General features: G+C 46.4%; 1 protein-coding gene across 1 annotated transcript in view; it reads left to right on the top strand.

Moving 5' to 3' along the window:
- TMEM132C (transmembrane protein 132C) overlaps positions 1-22,220 on the top strand; it is a 1,063,202-nt gene that overhangs the window by 891,586 nt on the left and 149,396 nt on the right. Inside the window, exon 5 of the mRNA XM_078668022.1 lies at positions 8,206-8,349. Within this exon, the coding sequence (XP_078524148.1) occupies positions 8,206-8,349 (144 nt within the window). The remainder of the gene's footprint in view (positions 1-8,205; positions 8,350-22,220) is intronic.

Below are 22,220 nucleotides of genomic sequence, written 5' to 3'. Positions count from 1 at the left end.
TACAGAAGGCAAAACAATGTATACCCCTCCTATGAGAGTTAAGAAGTGAACATACCTACATCCAGGAGTGATCAGAGGGGCGTGGCCTACGCCAAAGCCCAGGCCTACTACAGTAATCTGTGAGATCACAAGTTGTACAATACGCGTCTACAGGCTTTAACGCGGTGCAATAAAGAGCCCCCTTTACAGGCCTACTCTACTGAGCACAAGTTGGCCCAGAGGGCGAGCATCAGGTATACAGCAAAATAATTACAAATATGTACAAAATACAGTTAGCAAAACAATGTACTCTCCCTACTTGGGGGTGTAACATGGATTCTCACAAGGCAATTCTTCTAGCCTCAGGGTTTGTCAGAGGGCTATATTTATGTATTTATTTATTTATTTATTTATTTATTTATTTATGTATTTAAATGCACCAAACCCTTGCCTACAATGCTAATCTTCCAGATTCCATGATACAAAATACCTGTCTAACACAGTGTAAGACCAGCCCATCAATAAAGAGAAGCTGTAATTTCCAGAAGGGGGAAGGATGAGTTTAAGAAAAGGGCCAGGATGAACGTGTCTAAAAGCAGTTCAATAACAAGCATTGGCAAAGCCAATAGGACTTTCTTGATTTTCTAAGAGGATAAAACATGTGTTGCAGATGCTGTGCAGTATGGACAAAGAAGGCTTGATGCCGTATTTGAGCACAGACATCCCCATGCATGCTTCTCCCACACACAAACATGCATGCTTCTCCCACACACAACTATGCATGCTTCTCCCACACACAACCATGCATGTTTCTCCCACACACAAACATGCATGCTTCTCTCACAAACAACCATGCATGCTTCTCTCACACACAACCATGGACGCTTCTCCCACACACAACCATGGACGCTTCTCCCACACACAACCATGGATGCTTCTCCCACACACAACCATGGACGCTTCTCCCACACACAACCATGCACGCTTCTCCCAAACACATCCATGCATGCTTCTCCCACAGACAACCATGCATGATTCTCCCACACACAACCATGCATGCTTCTCCCACACACAACCATGCATGCTTCTCCCACACACAACCATGCACACTTCTCCCACACACATCCATGGACGCTTCTCCCACACACAACCATGGACGCTTCTCCCACACACAACCATGGATGCTTCTCCCACACACAACCATGGACGCTTCTCCCACACACAACCATGGACGCTTCTCCCACACACAACCATGCACGCTTCTCCCACACACAACCATGGACGCTTCTCCCAAACACAACCATGCACACTTCTCCCACACACAACCATGCACACTTTTCCCAAACACATCCATGCACGCTTCTCCCACACACAACCATGCATGCTTCTCCCACACACAACCATGCACGCTTCTCCCACACACAACCATGCACGCTTCTCCCACACACAACCATGGACGCTTCTCCCACACACAACCATGCACGCTTCTCCCAAACACATCGATGCATGCTTCTCCCACAGACAACCATGCATGATTCTCCCACACACAACCATGCACGCTTCTCCCACACACAACCATGCACGCTTCTCCCACACACAACCATGCACGCTTCTCCCACACACAACCATGGACGCTTCTCTCACACACAACCATGCACACTTCTCCCACACACAACCATGCACACTTCTCCCAAACACATCCATGCACGCTTCTCCCACACACAACCATGGACGCTTCTCCCACACACAACCATGGACGCTTCTCCCAAACACAACCATGCACACTTCTCCCACACACAACCATGCACACTTTTCCCAAACACATCCATGCACGCTTCTCCCACACACAACCATGCATGCTTCTCCCACACACAACCATGCACACTTCTCCCACACACAACCATGCACGCTTCTCCCACACACAACCATGGACGCTTCTCCCAAACACAACCATGCACACTTCTCCCACACACAACCATGCACACTTCTCCCAAACACATCCATGCACGCTTCTCCCACACACAACCATGGACGCTTCTCCCACACACAACCATGCACACTTCTCCCACACACAACCATGCACACTTTTCCCAAACACATCCATGCACGCTTCTCCCACACACAACCATGGATGCTTCTCCCACACACAACCATGCACACTTCTCCCACCATGCACTCTTCTCCCACACACAACCATGGACGCTTCTCCCACACACAACCATGGACGCTTCTCCCACACACATCCATGCATGCTTCTCCCACACACATCCATGCATGCTTCTCCCACACACAACCATGCACGCTTCTCCCACACACAACCATGCACGCTTCTCCCACACACAACCATGGACGCTTCTCCCACACACAACCATGCACACTTCTCCCACACACAACCATGTACACTTCTCCCAAACACATCCATGCATGCTTCTCCCACACACAACCATGGATGCTTCTCCCACACAAATCCATGGACGCTTCTCCCACACACAACCATGGACGCTTCTCCCACACACATCCATGCATGCTTCTCCCACACACAACCATGGACGCTTCTCCCACACACAACCATGGACGCTTCTCCCACACACAACCAAGCATGCTTCTCCCACACACAACCATGGACGCTTCTCCCACACACAACCATGCACACTTCTCCCTAACACATCCATGCATGCTTCTCCCACACACAACCATGCATGCTTCTCCCACACACAACCATGGACGCTTCTCCCACACACAACCATGGACGCTTCTCCCACACACAACCATACACGCTTCTCCCACACACAACCATGCACACTTCTCCCAAACACATCCATGCATGCTTCTCCCACACACAACCATGCACACTTCTCCCACACAAACCATGCATGCTTCTCCCACACAAACCATGCATGCTTCTCCCACACGCAACCATACATGCTTCTCCCACACACTACCATGGACGCTTCTCCCACACACAACCATGCACACTTCTCCCAAACACATCCATGCATGCATCTCCCGCACACAATCATGCACGCTTCTCCCACACAAACCATGCATGCTTCTCCCACACAAACCATGCATGCTTCTCCCACATACAACTATACATGCTTATCCCACACACAACCATGGACGCTTCTCCCACACACAACCATGTACGCTTCTCCCACACACAACCATGCACGCTTCTCCCAAACACCACCATGCATGCTTCTCCCACACACAACCATGCACGCTTCTCCCACACACAACCATGCATGCTTCTCCCACACACAACCATGGATGCTTCTCCCACACACAACCATGCACACTTCTCCCAAACACATCCATGCATGCTTCACCCACACACAACCATGCACACTTCTCCCACACAAACCATGCATGCTTCTCCCACACACAACTATACATGCTTATCCCACACACAAACATGAATGCTTCCCCTACACACAACCATGCACACTTCTCCCAAACACATCCATGCATGCTTCTCCCAAACACATCCATGCATGCTTCTCCCGCACACAACCATGCATGCTTGTCCCGCAGACAACCATGCATGCTTCCCCCACACACAACCATGCATGGTTCTCCCAAACACAACCATGCATACTTCTCCCACACACAACCATCCATGCTTCTCCCACACACAACCAGGCACACTTCTCCCAAACACATCCATGCATGCTTCTCCCAAACACATCCATGCATGCTTCTCCCACACACAACCATGCACACTTCTCCCAAACACATCCATGCATGCTTCTCCCAAACACATGCATGCTTCTCCCGCACACAACCATGCATGCTTCTCCCACAGACAACCATGCATGCTTCTCCCGCAGACAACCATGCATGCTTCCCCCACACACAACCATGCATGCTTCTCCCAAACACAACCATGCATACTTCTCCCACACACAACCATCCATGCTTCTCCCACACACAACCAGGCACGCTTCTCCCACACACAACCATGCACGCTTCTCCCACAGACAACCATGCATGCTTCTCCCACACACAACCATGCACGCTTCTCCCACACACAGCCATGCACGCTTCTCCCACACAAACCATGCATGCTTCTCCCACACACAACCATGCACGCTTCTCCCACACACAACCATGCATGCTACTCCCACACACAACCAAGCACGCTTCTCCCACACACAACCATGCACGCTTCTCCCACAGACAACCATGCATGCTTCTCCCACACACAACCATGCACGCTTCTCCCACACACAACCATGCACGCTTCTCCCACACAAACCATGCATGCTTCTCCCACACACAACCATGCACGCTTCTCCCACAGGCAACCATGCATGCTTCTCCCACACTCAACCATGCACGCTTCTCCCACAGACAACCATGCACGCTTCTCCCACACAAACCATGCATGCTTCTCCCACACACAACCATGCATGCTTCTCCCACAGACAACCATGCATGCTTCTCCCGCAGACAACCATGCATGCTTCCCCTACACACAACCATGCATGCTTCTCCCACACACAACAATGCACACTTCTCCCACACACAACCATGCATGCTTCTCCCACACACAACCAAGCACGCTTCTCCCACACACAACCATGCACGCTTCTCCCACCGACAACCATGCATGCTTCTCCCACACACAACCATGCACGCTTTTCCCACACACAACCATGCATGTTTCTCCCACACAAACCATGCATGCTTCTCCCACACACAACCATGCACGCTTCTCCCACAGACAACCATGCACGCTTCTCCCACACACAACCATGCACGCTTCTCCCACACACAACCGTGCACGATTCTCCCACACACAACCATGCACCCTTCTTCCACAGACAACCATGCATGCTTCTCCCACAGACAACCATGCACGCTTCTCCCACACACAACCATGTATGCTTCTCCCACACACAACCATTGACGCTTCTCCCACACACAACCATGGACGCTTCTCCCACACACAACCATGGACGCTTCTCCCACACACAACCATGCACGCTTCTCCCAAACACATCCATGCATGCTTCTCCCACAGACAACCATGCATGATTCTCCCACACACAACCATGCATGCTTCTCCCACACACAACCATGCATGCTTCTCCCACACACAACCATGGATGCTTCTCCCACACACAACCATGGATGCTTCTCCCACACACAACCATGCATGCTTCTCCCACACACAACCATGGATGCTTCTCCCACACACAACCAAGCATGCTTCTCCCACACACAACCATGCACGCTTCTCCCACAGACAACCATGCATGCTTCTCCCACACACAACCATGCACGCTTCTCCCACAGACAACCATGCACGCTTCTCCCACACACAACCATGCACGCTTCTCCCACACACAACCATGCACGATTCTCCCACACACAACCATGCACCCTTCTTCCACAGACAACCATGCATGCTTCTCCCACAGACAACCATGCACGCTTCTCCCACACACAACCATGGATGCTTCTCCCACACACAACCATGGACGCTTCTCCCACACACAACCATGGACGCTTCTCCCACACACAACCATGGACGCTTCTCCCACACACAACCATGCACGCTTCTCCCAAACACATCCATGCATGCTTCTCCCACAGACAACCATGCATGATTCTCCCACACACAACCATGCATGCTTCTCCCACACACAACCATGCATGCTTCTCCCACACACAACCATGGATGCTTCTCCCACACACAACCATGGATGCTTCTCCCACACACAACCATGGATGCTTCTCCCACACACAACCATGCATGCTTCTCCCACACACAACCATGCATGATTCTCCCACAGACAACCATGCATGATTCTCCCACACACAACCATGCACGCTTCTCCCAAACACATCCATGCATGCTTCTCCCACAGACAAGCATGCATGATTCTCCCACACACAACCATGCATGCTTCTCCCACACACAACCATGCATGCTTCTCCCACACACAACCATGGATGCTTCTCCCACACACAACCATGGATGCTTCTCCCACACACAACCATGCATGCTTCTCCCACACACAACCATGGATGCTTCTCCCACACACAACCATGCATGCTTTTCCCACACACAACCATGCACGCTTCTCCCACACACAACCATGCACACTTCTCCCACACACAACCATGCATGCTTCTCCCACACACAACCATGCATGCTTCTCCCAAACACAACCATGCACGCTTCTCCCAAACACAACCATGCATGATTCTCCCACACACAACCATGCACGCTTCTCCCACACACAACCATTGATGCTTCTCCCAAACACAACCATGCATGCTTCTCCCACACACAACCATACATGCTTCTTCCACACACAACCATGCATGCTTCTTCCACACACAACCATGCACGCTTCTCCCACACACAACCATGCATGCTTCTCCCACACACAACCATGGACGCTTCTCCCACACACAACCATGGACGCTTCTCCCACACACAACCATGGACGCTTCTCCCACACACAACCATGCACGCTTCTCCCAAACACATCCATGCACGCTTCTCCCACACACAACCATGGACGCTTCTCCCACACACAACCATGCACGCTTCTCCCAAACACATCCATGCATGCTTCTCCCACAGACAACCATGCATGATTCTCCCACACACAACCATGCATGCTTCTCCCACACACAACCATGCATGCTTCTCCCACACACAACCATGGATGCTTCTCCCACACACAACCATGGATGCTTCTCCCACACACAACCATGGATGCTTCTCCCACACACAACCATGGATGCTTCTCCCACACACAACCATGCATGCTTCTCCCACACACAACCATGCATGATTCTCCCACAGACAACCATGCATGATTCTCCCACACACAACCATGCACGCTTCTCCCAAACACATCCATGCACGCTTCTCCCACAGACAACCATGCATGATTCTCCCACACACAACCATGCATGCTTCTCCCACACACAACCATGCATGCTTCTCCCACACACAACCATGGATGCTTCTCCCACACACAACCATGGATGCTTCTCCCACACACAACCATGCATGCTTCTCCCACACACAACCATGGATGCTTCTCCCACACACAACCATGCATGCTTTTCCCACAAACAACCATGCACGCTTCTCCCACACACAACCATGCACGCTTCTCCCACACACAACCATGCATGCTTCTCCCAAACACAACCATGTACGCTTCTCCCAAACACAACCATGCATGCTTCTCCCACACACAACCATGCACGCTTCTCCCACACACAACCATTGATGCTTCTCCCAAACACAACCATGCATGCTTCTCCCACACACAACCATGCATGCTTCTTCCACACACAACCATGCATGCTTCTTCCACACACAACCATGCACGCTTCTCCCACACACAACCATGCATGCTTCTTCCACACACAACCATGCACGCTTCTCCCACACACAACCATTGATGCTTCTCCCAAACACAACCATGCATGCTTCTCCCACACACAACCATGCATGCTTCTTCCACACACAACCATGCATGCTTCTTCCACACACAACCATGCACGCTTCTCCCACACACAACCATGCATGCAAGCACCTACAGCACGACGCACCACTAGTTTGTTGTTGTTACTTACAGATCCAAGATGGGGTATACCTGTCTTGGAGCATTAGATAAAAATAGGTTTCATGTACATAAAAGTGCATGTTTAAACTCTGCATCAAAGTGCATGAATGGGAAGGGACCGGCAGAAGAGTGGGTGGGGAAGACAGATTGGGAAGTGGGGGAGCAGCGCAGGAGCTAGAGGGGAAACAATTTAAGAGCAGCAACTGGGTAAACGCCACAAGTCAGGGAGAGTGAGTGAGTGAGTGAGTGGGTTAGTGAGTGAGTGAGTGAGTGAGTGGGTTAGTGAGTGGGTGAGTGAGTGAGTGAGTGAGTGAATGAGTGAGTGAGTGAGTGAGTGTCTCCAATCACTTTCCAAGGGAAAAGAGGAGTCTCTGCCACGACTTTACTTCTAGAACTTTGATTGACTGTTATAGTGATTATATAGAGTGATGTAAATTGATTGACAGTGATCACCTTCTAACAAAGCATTGTTCCAGTTCATGTTTGTAATATGTGTACAAGTGCCCCTCCGCGTGCAGTTGTCCCTAACTTAACAAAATACCACAGAGGTTCTCTTTGCTGATGGTCTGTGTCCTGGGTATTTAAGGGTGTTCCCTAAAGATGTTTCTTGTTCTTCTGAATGCAGGACGCGGAGATTCTGAACACAGCCATCCTAACGGGGCGGACGGTGTCCGTGCCGGTCAAAGTAGTGTCCATCGAGGAGAACGGCTCTGTGGTGGACATCTCGGAGTCGGTGGAGTGCAGATCTTCCCATGAAGACGTTGTGAAGGTAGGAACTGTGCTGCTTTTGGACTACAATCTCTTCTCATGTGTGAACTTAGACACTCTAGTTAGGACCATGAGTTTGCCACCTGGAGCCCCCTCTTCCCTGCCCAGCCAACCTCTCCCCTCAGCCCCATCACAGTTGACCATGACATATTGTGTATGAGTCTGAGAGTTGTGTCTGTGCCAGCCAGTGCAAACATTCAAACACACACAAACAGTACACGAGCTAGCAAAGCCCTACAGATGGATCACTCACAGGTCTTGAAGCGATGCAGCACCTACAAGGAGTTGCCATACCTACATCAACAGGACCTTCATCCTGGACCTACAGTCTCTACAATGCCAAGGTTAGCAGAAGTGACATCACACTCCCTTCAATCCCAGCAACATCACAGGAAGTGACAACTTTGACCCTTGATCCCTGGAAGTGATGCCACAAGTCATTGATTCTGATATCACAATAACTGCATCACTGAAGCCGAGTGTGTGCCTCAGAAAGAAACTGTATGAACCATCAGAAGAAGGTACAAGAAAAGAGACTTTAAAAGCAATATTAGTCAAGTCCCTCTGTTTTACTTCAGACGGGTCATCTGTTGAGCATGAATTGCATTATTGGCTTGGATTACTCGTTATTTTCGGTTACTCGTGTTTTGTAATCACTTGTAAAGCACTATCACGTGTGTGAAGCACAAACGCGGCAGTTTTATTCAAACACATAATTTTTCATGTATTCACAATAATGAAATACAGATACAAGTCGAAAATGTTTGAAATGGATTTCACTTTATGATGTATTGCAAATTGCGTGCATTGCATTGCTGAATGTATTTATTTTATAGTACTGGAGGTATAATGTCCCAGTGGGAGGACAGAGAGTGGACACTGCTCCCATTAGGGTTCTGTTGACCCTCTGCTCTCGACCCTGGTTTTGCCATCTCTGAACCCAGTGGTTGTAAATACAGTGCCAAGGGTCAAAGGGGCAAGCCAGGAGTAACACGTGCTACTCATGAAGGCCCCATACATGGCATCCGTGGCACTCTCGCCGGACACCTGGGTCTTGGGAAGTCCTTGTGTCAAAAGTGCTCCCGGGCAAGGTGTCTGGTAGCAGCTGAGCTGGGCTCTGGCAAATTGAGACCCAAAACGTCATCAGTGTGGGATTATGTCTGATCGAATCCTTCAAAGTAAGAGCACAGTTCACTGTCCTACCTGGCTTCAGTTCGAAGCGCTCCGGCTCTGTGCGCTACTGTTTAGGGCCTGATTCTGATGCGGTTAGGAAAGCATTCCCACCTAGGGCCTGATTCTGATGCTGTTAATAGGGCCTCCTAATGGCATTAGCTCCTTCCAAATCGGATCGGGAACGTGTCTTCCCAACCCAGGGCCCAATTATGATGCGGTTAGGAACATGTGCTCCCATTGAAGTCAATGGGAGTCCAACCAAATCATATCTGGAAGCATCCGGATGCATCGTACTCCGTCGGTCGGAATCTCCCGATCCGAGTGGGTCGGAAACCATTTCCAAACCGATTTGATCGGGAAGCTTTCTAACCCGCATCAGAATCAGGCCCCTAGTGTCAGTGTCAGTTTATTGTTTAGTTAATAAAAACCATAACAATTTACACACATACAGTATTAACCGTTAATATTGCATGTGTGTACTTTGTTATGGTTTATATTAACGAAACAATAAACTGACATTGCCATTGATTATTTAGTGAGATAGAAACACATGCTGCAGCAGACTCTAATGAGGCAATCAACACAACTATTCTCACGCAGAGGAATTTGTGAGGCCACCAGCAGTCGTGTTTGCCTGTACACCTTTAAAGGGTGTTGTGAAGCTGGGATTCAAGTCATGGGATATTGTAAACTCTTCTACTGTTTCTTTCATCCCTTTTATGATTAAATTAAGAAGTGGTCTTTATGTATTTCTTTGCTTCCTTAAATATTGTATTCTTATTAAGTTAATTTAAGTGAAATGGTGTAGGAGTGAACATCTAATGGAATGTTCTAAAACCAGCATCATTAAGAATGCAATATAGCCTCACTGACTCACTGTGTCCCTCTGCACATACCTAACTAGTACTTACTGGATGAAAGGTCCCAATAGAAAGACATCCTGAATGGATTGTACTACTAAATATTGAATAAAAGTAGTAATCTGGAAAAAATGTGTTGACCATAATACAGAGTACCAAAATATTGTGAACCGTCCACTTTTAATTAACATAACAGAAAAATTGATTATAACATTATGGCTGAAAAAAAATAATTACAATAATTTTGAGTTTTAGATTAAAATTGGCAAAATTTCGAACATCAAAATACAAATAAAAATTATAACAATATATTTTAATATATTACAAATATTTAACTTAAATTATGTTTAAGGTTTTAAAAATGTATAAAAATAAAAATTAATTTAACTTTTAATTATTATTTACATTTTTATCTTGAATTGCAAATGATCAGAAACTTGTTAACTATACAATTCTACAAATATTTCTGTGAACACCTATTTATCTCAATGTACAATAAAATTATCTATATTACAAAAATACATTCTTTTTATGATGTTAAAAAATATTAAGACTGTTTAGAAAGCTATAAAATATGAAAAATCGTTTCATGCTTACAAAATTAACCAATACATTTACATTCATAGCTTAAGGTAACAAAACTTAAAAATGTAAAAAATATAAAAAATAATTAAAAACATGACTAAAACAAGAATAGCAAAATGTAAACTCAAAAAACAGCAACAAAATCCAAATTAGCCATAATACAAAATGTAATACATAACCATTAAATAAAATGCTAAAAATATATACAAAAAATAAACTTCAATTTTCTGAACTACATGTAGTACTCTAACTCCAATACAACTAACATATGGGGAAATACATATAATGGAGAGTGGGGTACAGTTGACAATTACAAATCCAAACTAAGCAACATTGAGGAAAGTGTTGGGCTTTGGAGGTTCAGCCTCAACCACTCCAACTTTTACAACATTTTGCTCAGTATTAAACTTTTGAATGGTCATATTTACTATTCCCATTGTAAGGTTAACAAAAATAGGGGAAAGTATTAGACTTCGGAAACACCAAATTTACTATTCACAACATTGAAAAAAAAACAAATCCAGGATAAAAAATATGTTTAAAGAATAACATTACAAAATAACTATTACAATAATCATCGATTATGATAATTCTTATACAAAAGCAAACCAATATTAAGTAACAGAAAATACATATTAAACGTATATTATTATTGTAGATATCAAAATAGTTGATATTTACAATATTTATAAAATACATATTTTCATCAAAAAATAAACTAAATCTTGCCATTTCTGTTTTAAAATTATTAAACAAAAAAGGCATTTAGAAAAAGATATAAAGAGTTCTAAAGTTAATTTAAAAATTAAAACATAAATATTTTTCAAAGGAAAATGAAGCATTGACAAAATTATTACAGAACAAAAATAAAAATCATATAATGTAATAAAACATTTAGCAAATGACTATAATGGAAATATTATAAAAAATATATAAATAATATTTAAATATTCATATATTCATACATTTACCGTCAAAACCACTATCAAACCCAACAACATAAAAAAGCCAGTTTGAATGTTTATATAATATTGATAAATTCAAACATTTTATAAATGGGTTGCAAAATTTATATATCTTCTTAAAAATAAATTCAAAATTATTTTAAAATACTGCCCACCCATTACCCAATTAAAATGCAACAACTCAGATAAATGTATTTAACAAAATAAATTATATAATTTCCAAAAATTAAAATGTTCTCTTATTACATTTAAAACCTGAAAAACCTTAAACTAACACATTTTAAAATATAAAATGTTTAAAATGTATGAAAATATCACCTAATTAAAATATTTTAAAATATAAACACAACATATATTTCAATACATTTCAATAAAACCACACTGAAAAAAACACTTAAAATTATGAAAATCTAAAAATAGTAAATAAAACTATGATATTGAACTTAACAATTTTTAAAGTTCTATATTTATTTTTTAACAAACCAATTATACATTTGAAACCAATATTCATATCCTCAATTTACTGGTGGTTGTGAGGCTGCTTGAGTTGTGGGTAGAAATGCATACTTTCACGTAATTGTGCTGAAATTTCACATAATTACACAAAAGAAAATGATCCAAATGTTGCACACCCTTAATCACAATTGAATCAGTGCACTGGTCAATGTGCATCTCCATTCTTCGGAGTCTCGGTCCCTATCATACCTGCTTGCACAAGGTGAGGAAAATCGCTTTCAAAACTGTCGGACAAGGGCTGGTCTTCTGTCTGTTCAGCTGTTTTTTTTTACCACAACAGATTCTACGTTGAAGTTAAAGCTATGCTCTTCCTGTGGTAATTTGTGACTCACCAACTGTGTCCTGGGTGAGTTGTGGGTGTTTCTTAGAACCTAGACAAAACTCATGGGCCTTCATGTGGATTTAAACGTGTGTCAATAATGCTCCTGAAGAAACTAGTTACTAAAGTTGTAGTCACGCTTACCAAAACAACTAAACACGAGAGAGAGACAGTGCATGCCTTCAAGCTTTCCAGATGTACCATGGAATATAATGTGTAATCCTCCCACTCTGGATCTAAACACATATTTGCACAGTTGCTCCACTTCTTGCTTGTCTCAATCTGGAGAATGTCCTTGTTTTCTAGAAAAGGTAAATATGAAGACGAAAGAAGTTGTAAAGAAAGGAGAGAGCTTACAAAAAACTTCAATGAGCATAAAAGCGAGGGTCCACTCTCTGGTAATAACAAACTATTGACCTAGTTCAAAGCTTGCGTATTCCAACAAAATACAGGAACGCGGAGAACAAAACCGCTTACATCACAACCTCCAATTGAGGCCCTAGCTTCCGAGAGCAACTTGTGGTTCTCTAGATACCTTCAGAGATTAGCCACTCATCCACCGTAGACAATACCCGTAAGTCTGCCTCAGTTCTCCCTATCACCCTTCCACTTATGACTCTATGGACCATGCTACACTGTGTTCCCAGATAGAGAGTGGGCTGGTGTTTCTGGGAGGTTTTTCCACTGGTCCTGTTCCATCGTCCTCGACAACAGCCAACAAGACTCTATCGGATCTACCGAACTCTCCATGCATGAGGTGTAATCTTGCCGCAGTGGTCTTCTCTCTTACAGCGGACGTGCAGGTGCATTTTCAGACGGATGCTGACCAGACAAAAATCCACATTGTACAACTTGTCTTGAATTTATCTCAGACTTTTTATCTAAGAAATCCAACACATCTCTCAGATTTCTTTCTCATTTCCAGGGGGAGACCTTCTCTGCCCCAATCCCACAGTCTTTTCTTAAAGATACAAGGGAGGCCCCCATGCAGCTGCTCATAACCTTAACTAAATCGACCCATGTTAGAGGTAATGTATGTGAATTCCCCAAACTTCTAAGTCTACACCTCTGAGTAGGAGTGTAAGTGCTGGTGTAGAGTTATAAATATTCTTTGTGAACCCGGCACATGCCTTATTCAGGACTATATTGAGGTGAACTATCCACACATCAAGGAAACACTGTCTGAGACCAAACTCTTGCCTTGTCAGTTACTCTTATTGCATTAAAACATCAAATCTTTATTGATAACTACCAAAAGTATAAACACAGAAGGGTTGTGAGCCAGCGGTACGTGGTATTGAAGAACAGCAACCTGTCCTCCCTCCAGACATTGGCGCACTCTATAAAACAGTATATACTTTGACATTTTTTCAAATCTAATGTGCAATAATTTGGGGTGTTGAAGATGAGCTGTAAATTGAGTGGAATTACTATTCAGTTCGCCCCTAATCCAAGGGGCTGGGTGAGCTGGAATGGCCACCGAGGCAAGGGACAGGCTTTCGAGAACATTCTGTTCCTGCCTGGCTTTAAAAATGCTGCTGCTGTGAATCATATACATAATTACTATTATTATTAGGGCAAAGTTCCCTGTACACTGCACAGAACTGATATGAAATGCCATGAGCTGTATTTATATGGTGGAGTGGAGTTTCACTGCCTTTGCAGTGTCATAGCAACCCACCATGGCATTTGTTCAGCATTTATGAAGTCTGAATGCAAGGTACGTTTGCAAGATTGCTTCACAAGTCATGGATTACAGAGCTGACCAGAACTAGCTAATTGCAATGGTTTTACAGTTTTCATTCGAAACTGTATTTGTAGTTTAACTGTATTTTTAAGTACAATTTAGAGGTTCTTTTCAACATATGTTTACTGATCCCAATTATAACTTTCCTTCAACTGTAGTCTGTTCAGAGACATGCAGAGGGACAGAAAGAGAGGACACTTAATTAGTACGCATGTCACGTGGTCCTATTCGACCATTGAGGGTTTCTGGTGACATCATAAACGATGAGCATTATAAAGTGGGACAGCTGTGAGTCACTGCATAGATTATTCCACATTTCACCTTACATGGCGGTCGCCATACTGACACGTTTCGGCTTATAGCCTCAAAGCATTACATGAATCAGGTCCTTCTTCTACCATTTTCATGAACTGCCACAATACCGAGGACCAGGGAGAGTGGGATTCTGGGAGTGTGAATCTCAGATTTCCCAAAGAAAAAATTGGTAGGCAATAGGTTGGGGGTGGGAGAGGTGAGATGGCCAAGGTTGGGGTTTAACTGTTCTCATGAGGAGATTGGTCAGTGTTGATTTGTATTAAGTGGGCCTCTGTATACAGTGCACAGTGGGAGCTAATTATGAGTTGGAATGCTACCTTGAGTTGGACTCAGCGCTGTACACAACACAAGATTGGCAGGGCACTCTGGCTACTGCGTACCAGCCTCTTCGATGATCGTTCACATGAAGATGAGGACCTTAACAAAACTCCACAGTGAGTATTTGTTGGAGCGCTGGGGGCTATGGTTCTGATCAACAATTTGCTCATTTTTTTTTCATGGCTTGAGTGCCATTCAGCTATTCCTCAAAGAGCTCGTCGGATGATGCCGAAACTTTAATCACCTTCAAAGGAGTCGAGAATTTGGAATAAGACTGTGACAGTGCAAAGCGAGGATTTCTGATCTTTACCACGTCACTGACTTGTACCATTGTTCTCCTTACAGCCTTGCAAATGTCAAATTTAGCCTTCCTTTCAGACATTTTCTCTAGTTCTCTCACTTTTTTCTTTATCGTTCGAAACTAGGCTTGGGTGTGAAATTTCGGTCCGCTCGTGAAGTTTGCAGAATTTTTTCCTCTCTGCACTCTGCGTAGAACGCGGAGTTCTGAAAAACTCAGCAGAGCAGAGTTTTTCCTTGCTTGCCAATGTTAGCTTCATGAGCTCAAGCAAGGGAAATCTTACTCCAGATCACCTCCCGGCAGGATTTCTCAATGTGGGCAGTTGCAGATGGTTGATACCAGTCACATTGAGAAACCTTCCGTTCTCATTGAGGAATCTGCTGCTTGAGTAGAACATCTACTCGAGTGACAGAAAAAAGCAGCGCCCTCTTGCGTTGCGCATGGTGCCATTTGCGCTGATTTTACAGCACAAGACAAACACCTGACGCTAAAAATCAGAGCAACATAATGCACTCTTCCGCTTGCGGAACTTCACCTAGCGCTGTAGAGCTTTTTCGTCACTTCACAGAATTCTGGGTAGTGGAGCTCTGCAAACTCTGCCCAAGCCTATTCCACACTTTTACCATCTCCTGTTTTACCATTAACACACAAAGGACAAATCAACATGTTGGCTCTTCTCTTGCAAAATAATCCAAAAATGATTATCCCTGTTGTCGTGTGAGGTGTCATTCTGTAATTTTTCACTTTACACAGAAGTTTCTTCTTCCAACACAAATTGCTCATCAAAGCTCTTTGTATAGTTTCTTACAATATCCTGTTGAGCCTCTCCACCATGACATTTGTTTCAGGATGGTATAGTGAAGATTTCTTAGGTTTCATTTCCCTGTCCACAAGAAACCTCTCCATCTCCCAGGTCACAAACTGTGCTCAGTTGTCTGTTAAATGGTGAAGGGCAAACCCTCTCTTTCGAAAACGTGTTCAAGAAAATTGATCACATCACCTGTTTCCACTGAACTAGTGATTTCCACCTTTGGCCACCTTGAGTACATGTCAGTCAACAACATCCTTTTCAAATCTTGTGATCCTAATAGGACCCAAGAAGTCCATGGCAACATCCTCCCATGGTTCTTTTTGAATTTTCCTCTAACCCATTGGCTGCACTCTAAATTTGAGAGTCTTGTCAGCATTTTCACATCCCATACACTAACAGATCTCTCAACTTCAATGTCCATCTTGGGCCACCAGTACATTTGTCTGAGCCATTCTTTTGTTTTCAAAATTCCAGTATGACTATGATCTCCAAGACAGACTAAATCTTTGTTTAAAGATGTTGGTGGGATTAACCTGGTTCTCCTCACTATCAGTTCACCTTGAACAGCTAATTCATCCTTGACCCTCCAAAAGCCACACAATTGGTCTTGATCTTTATCTTGTCCACCCAACCGTTTTTGAATCTTTTCACAACTTGTTGCATTGCATTATCTTTTCTGCTTCTTTACATGTGAACAGAATACACTTCCACCTCTCTACTTCCATCACAGATTCTGCCTCTTTACATGTGAACAGAACACACTTCCACCTCTCTACCTCCATCACAGATTCTGCCTCTTTACTTGTGAACAGAACACACTTCCACCTCTCTACCTCCATCACAGATTCTGCCTCTTTACATGTGAACAGAACACACTTCCACCTCTCTACCTCCATCACAGATTCTGCCTCTTTACATGTGAACAGAACACACTTCCACATCTCTACCTCATCACAGATTCTGCCTCTTTACATGTGAACTGAACACACTTCCACCTCTCCACTTCCTCCACTGCCTCTGCCGCTTTACAAGTGAACAGAACACAACACTTTTACCTTTCTACTGCTTCCACTGCTTCAGCCTCTCTACAGGTGCACAGAACACAGCATGTTCACCTCCCTGCTTCCACCACCGCTTCAGCCTCTCTGCATGTGCACTGAACACACCGCTTCAGCTTCTCTAAAAGTGCACAGAACACACCGTTATGGCCTCTTTCCATGTGAACAGAACACACTTCACCTCTCTACTACCTCTGCCCTTCTGCCCCTCTCCAAGTGAACAGAACACCACAAATTCTACCTCTCTACTTCCAACACCACTTCTGCCTCTCTACAAGTGCACAAAGCACATCACTTCCAAATCTCCACTTTCTCCACTGCTTTCGCCTCTCTTCAAATGAACAGAACACAACACTTTCACTTTCCTACTTCCTCTACCTCTACTACCTCTCTACAAGTGAACAGAAAGCAACACTTCCACCTTTCTACATCCTCCACCGTACAGAATAAAAACTATTTAGTGTGACGTGGCCCCGCACAGTGATCATAGTGCAGGTTGTGTGCGACAGAACCCGGCAGAATGATCACAGTGCAGGCGGCGTGAAACAGACACTCTGCACGCATAGATTATCCATCTAGCCAACATCACGCTCTCATAACATCAATGCTAACGAGACACCACTTACTGTCTTCCTTCCAGACAAGACGCTCAGTCCCCAGATCCAGTTCAATGAGTGCATGACTGAAATCACGCACTGGGAGATCACCACGTGTCTTAAGTTGAACACCAACAAGACCGAAATTGTGATCTATGGGAAGAGCACATCAGTGTGGGACTCCTCCTGGTGGACAACTGAGCTAGGACCAACACTCACCCCACCCCTCCCACCATGAAACTAGAACCAACACTCACCCCACGACCCACACCATGAAACTAGAACCAAGGCTCACCCCACCAACCACACCATGAAACTAAAACCAACACTCACCCCACCACCCACACCATGAAACTAGAACCAAGGCTCACCCCACCAACCACACCATGAAACTAGGACCAACGCTCACCCCACCACCCACACCATGAAACTAGGACCAACACTCACCCCACGACCCACACCATGAAACTAGAACCAACACTCACCCCATGACCCACACCATGAAACTAGAACCAAGGCTCACCCCACCAACCACACCATGAAACTAAAACCAACACTCACCCCACCGCCCACACCATGAAACTAGAACCAACACTCACCCCACGACCCACACCATGAAACTAGAACCAAGGCTCACCCCACCAACCACACCATGAAACTAAAACCAACACTCACCCCACCACCCACACCATGAAACTAGAACCAAGGCTCACCCCACCAACCACACCATGAAACTAGGACCAACGCTCACCCCACCACCCACACCATGAAACTAGGACCAACACTCACCCCACGACCCACACCATGAAACTAGAACCAACACTCACCCCATGACCCACACCATGAAACTAGAACCAAGGCTCACCCCACCAACCACACCATGAAACTAAAACCAACACTCACCCCACCGCCCACACCATGAAACTAAAACCAACACTCATCCCACCAACCACACCATGAAACTAGGACCAACGCTCACCCCACCGCCCACACCATGAAACTAGAACCAACACTCACCCCACGACCCACACCATGAAACTAGAACCAAGGCTCACCCCACCGCCCACACCATGAAACTAAAACCAACACTCACCCCACCACCCACACCATGAAACTAGAACCAAGGCTCACCCCACCAACCACACCATGAAACTAGGACCAACGCTCACCCCACCGCCCACACCATGAAACTAAAACCAACACTCATCCCACCAACCACACCATGAAACTAGGACCAACGCTCACCCCACCGCCCACACCATGAAACTAGAACCAAGGCTCACCCCACCACCCACACCATGAAACTAGAACCAACGCTCACCCCACCACCCACACCATGAAACTAGAACCAAGGCTCACCCCACCACCCACACCATGAAACTAGAACCAAGGCTCACCCCACCACCTACACCATGAAACTAGAACCAACACTCACCCCACCACCCACACCATGAAACTAGAACCAAGGCTCACCCCACCACCCACGCCATGAAACTAGAACCAACACTCACCCCACCACCCACACCATGAAACTAGAACCAACACTCACCCCACCACCCACACCATGAAACTAGAACCAAGGCTCACCCCACCACCCACGCCATGAAACTAGAACCAAGGCTCACCCCACCGCCCACACCATGAAACTAGAACCAACACTCACCCCACCACCCACGCCATGAAACTAGAACCAACACTCACCCCACCACCCACACCATGAAACTAGAACCAAGGCTCACCCCACCGCCCACACCATGAAACTAGAACCAACACTCACCCCACCACCCACGCCATGAAACTAGAACCAACACTCACCCCACCACCCACACCATGAAACTAGAACCAAGGCTCACCCCACCACCCACACCATGAAACTAGAACCAACGCTCACCCCACCACCCACACCATGAAACTAGAACCAAGGCTCACCCCACCGCCCACACCATGAAACTAGAACCAAGGCTCACCCCACCACCCACACCATGAAACTAGAACCAAGGCTCACCCCACCACCCACACCATGAAACTAGAACCAAGGCTCACCCCACCACCCACACCATGAAACTAGAACCAAGGCTCACCCCACCACCTACACCATGAAACTAGAACCAACACTCACCCCACCACCCACACCATGAAACTAGAACCAAGGCTCACCCCACCACCCACGCCATGAAACTAGAACCAACACTCACCCCACCACCCACGCCATGAAACTAGAACCAAGGCTCACCCCACCACCCACGCCATGAAACTAGAACCAAGGCTCACCCCACCACCCACGCCATGAAACTAGAACCAACACTCACCCCACCACCCACACCATGAAACTAGAACCAAGGCTCACCCCACCACCCACACCATGAAACTAGAACCAACACTCACCCCACCACCCACACCATGAAACTAGAACCAACACTCACCCCACCACCCACACCATGAAACTAGAACCAACACTCACCCCACCACCCACACCATGAAACTAGAACCAACACTCACCCCACCACCCACACCATGAAACTAGAACCAAGGCTCACCCCACCACCCAACCCAATGAAACTAGAACCAAGGCTCACCCCACCACCCACACCATGAAACTAGAACCAAGGCTCACCCCACCACCCACGCCATGAAACTAGAACCAACGCACACCCCACCACCCACGCCATGAAACTAGAACCAACGCTCACCCCACCACCCACACCATGAAACTAGAACCAAGGCTCACCCCACCGCCCACACCATGAAACTAGAACCAAGGCTCACCCCACCACCCACACCATGAAACTAGAACCAAGGCTCACCCCACCACCCACGCCATGAAACTAGAACCAAGGCTCACCCCACCACCCACGCCATGAAACTAGAACCAACGCTCACCCCACCACCCACACCATGAAACTAGAACCGAGGCTCACCCCACCACCCACACCATGAAACTAGAACCAAGGCTCACCCCACCACCCACACCATGAAACTAGAACCAACACTCACCCCACCACCCACACCATGAAACTAGAACCAAGGCTCACCCCACCGCCCACACCATGAAACTAGAACCAACGCTCACCCCACCACCCACGCCATGAAACTAGAACCAACGCACACCCCACCACCCACGCCATGAAACTAGAACCAACGCTCACCCCACCACCCACACCATGAAACTAGAACCAAGGCTCACCCCACCGCCCACACCACGAAACTAGAACCAAGGCTCACCCCACCACCCACACCATGAAACTAGAACCAACACTTACCCCACCACCTTCACCATGAAACTAGAACCAAGGCTCACCCCACCACCCACGCCATGAAACTAGAACCAAGGCTCACCCCACCACCCACGCCATGAAACTAGAACCAACGCTCACCCCACCACCCACACCATGAAACTAGAACCGAGGCTCACCCCACCACCCACACCATGAAACTAGAACCAAGGCTCACCCCACCACCCACACCATGAAACTAGAACCAACACTCACCCCACCACCCACACCATGAAACTAGAACCAACACTCACCCCACCACCCACACCATGAAACTAGAACCAAGGCTCACCCCACCGCCCACACCATGAAACTAGAACCAAGGCTCACCCCACCACCCAACCCAATGAAACTAGAACCAAGGCTCACCGCACCACCCACACCATGAAACTAGAACCAAGGCTCACCCCACCACTCACGCCATGAAACTAGAACCAAGGCTCACCCCACCACCTACACCATGAAACTAGAACCAAGGCTCACCCCACCACCCACACCATGAAACTAGAACCAAGGCTCACCCCACCACTCACGCCATGAAACTAGAACCAAGGCTCACCCCACCACCTACACCATGAAACTAGAACCAAGGCTCACCCCACCACTCACGCCATGAAACTAGAACCAAGGCTCACCCCACCACCCACGCCATGAAACTAGAACCAACGCACACCCCACCACCCACGCCATGAAACTAGAACCAAGGCTCACCCCACCACCCACACCATGAAACTAGAACCAACGCTCACCCCACCACCCACGCCATGAAACTAGAACCAACGCACACCCCACCACCCACGCCATGAAACTAGAACCAACGCTCACCCCACCACCCACGCCATGAAACTAGAACCAACACTCACCCCACCACCCACACCATGAAACTAGAACCAAGGCTCACCCCACCGCCCACACCATGAAACTAGAACCAAGGCTCACCCCACCACCCACACCATGAAACTAGAACCAAGGCTCACCCCACCACCCACGCCATGAAACTAGAACCAAGGCTCACCCCACCACCCACGCCATGAAACTA

This window comes from Lissotriton helveticus, chromosome 11, assembly GCF_964261635.1.
Source record: "Lissotriton helveticus chromosome 11, aLisHel1.1, whole genome shotgun sequence".
NCBI lineage: Eukaryota > Metazoa > Chordata > Amphibia > Caudata > Salamandridae > Lissotriton > Lissotriton helveticus.
This window is presented reverse-complemented; position numbering and strand designations above follow the sequence as displayed.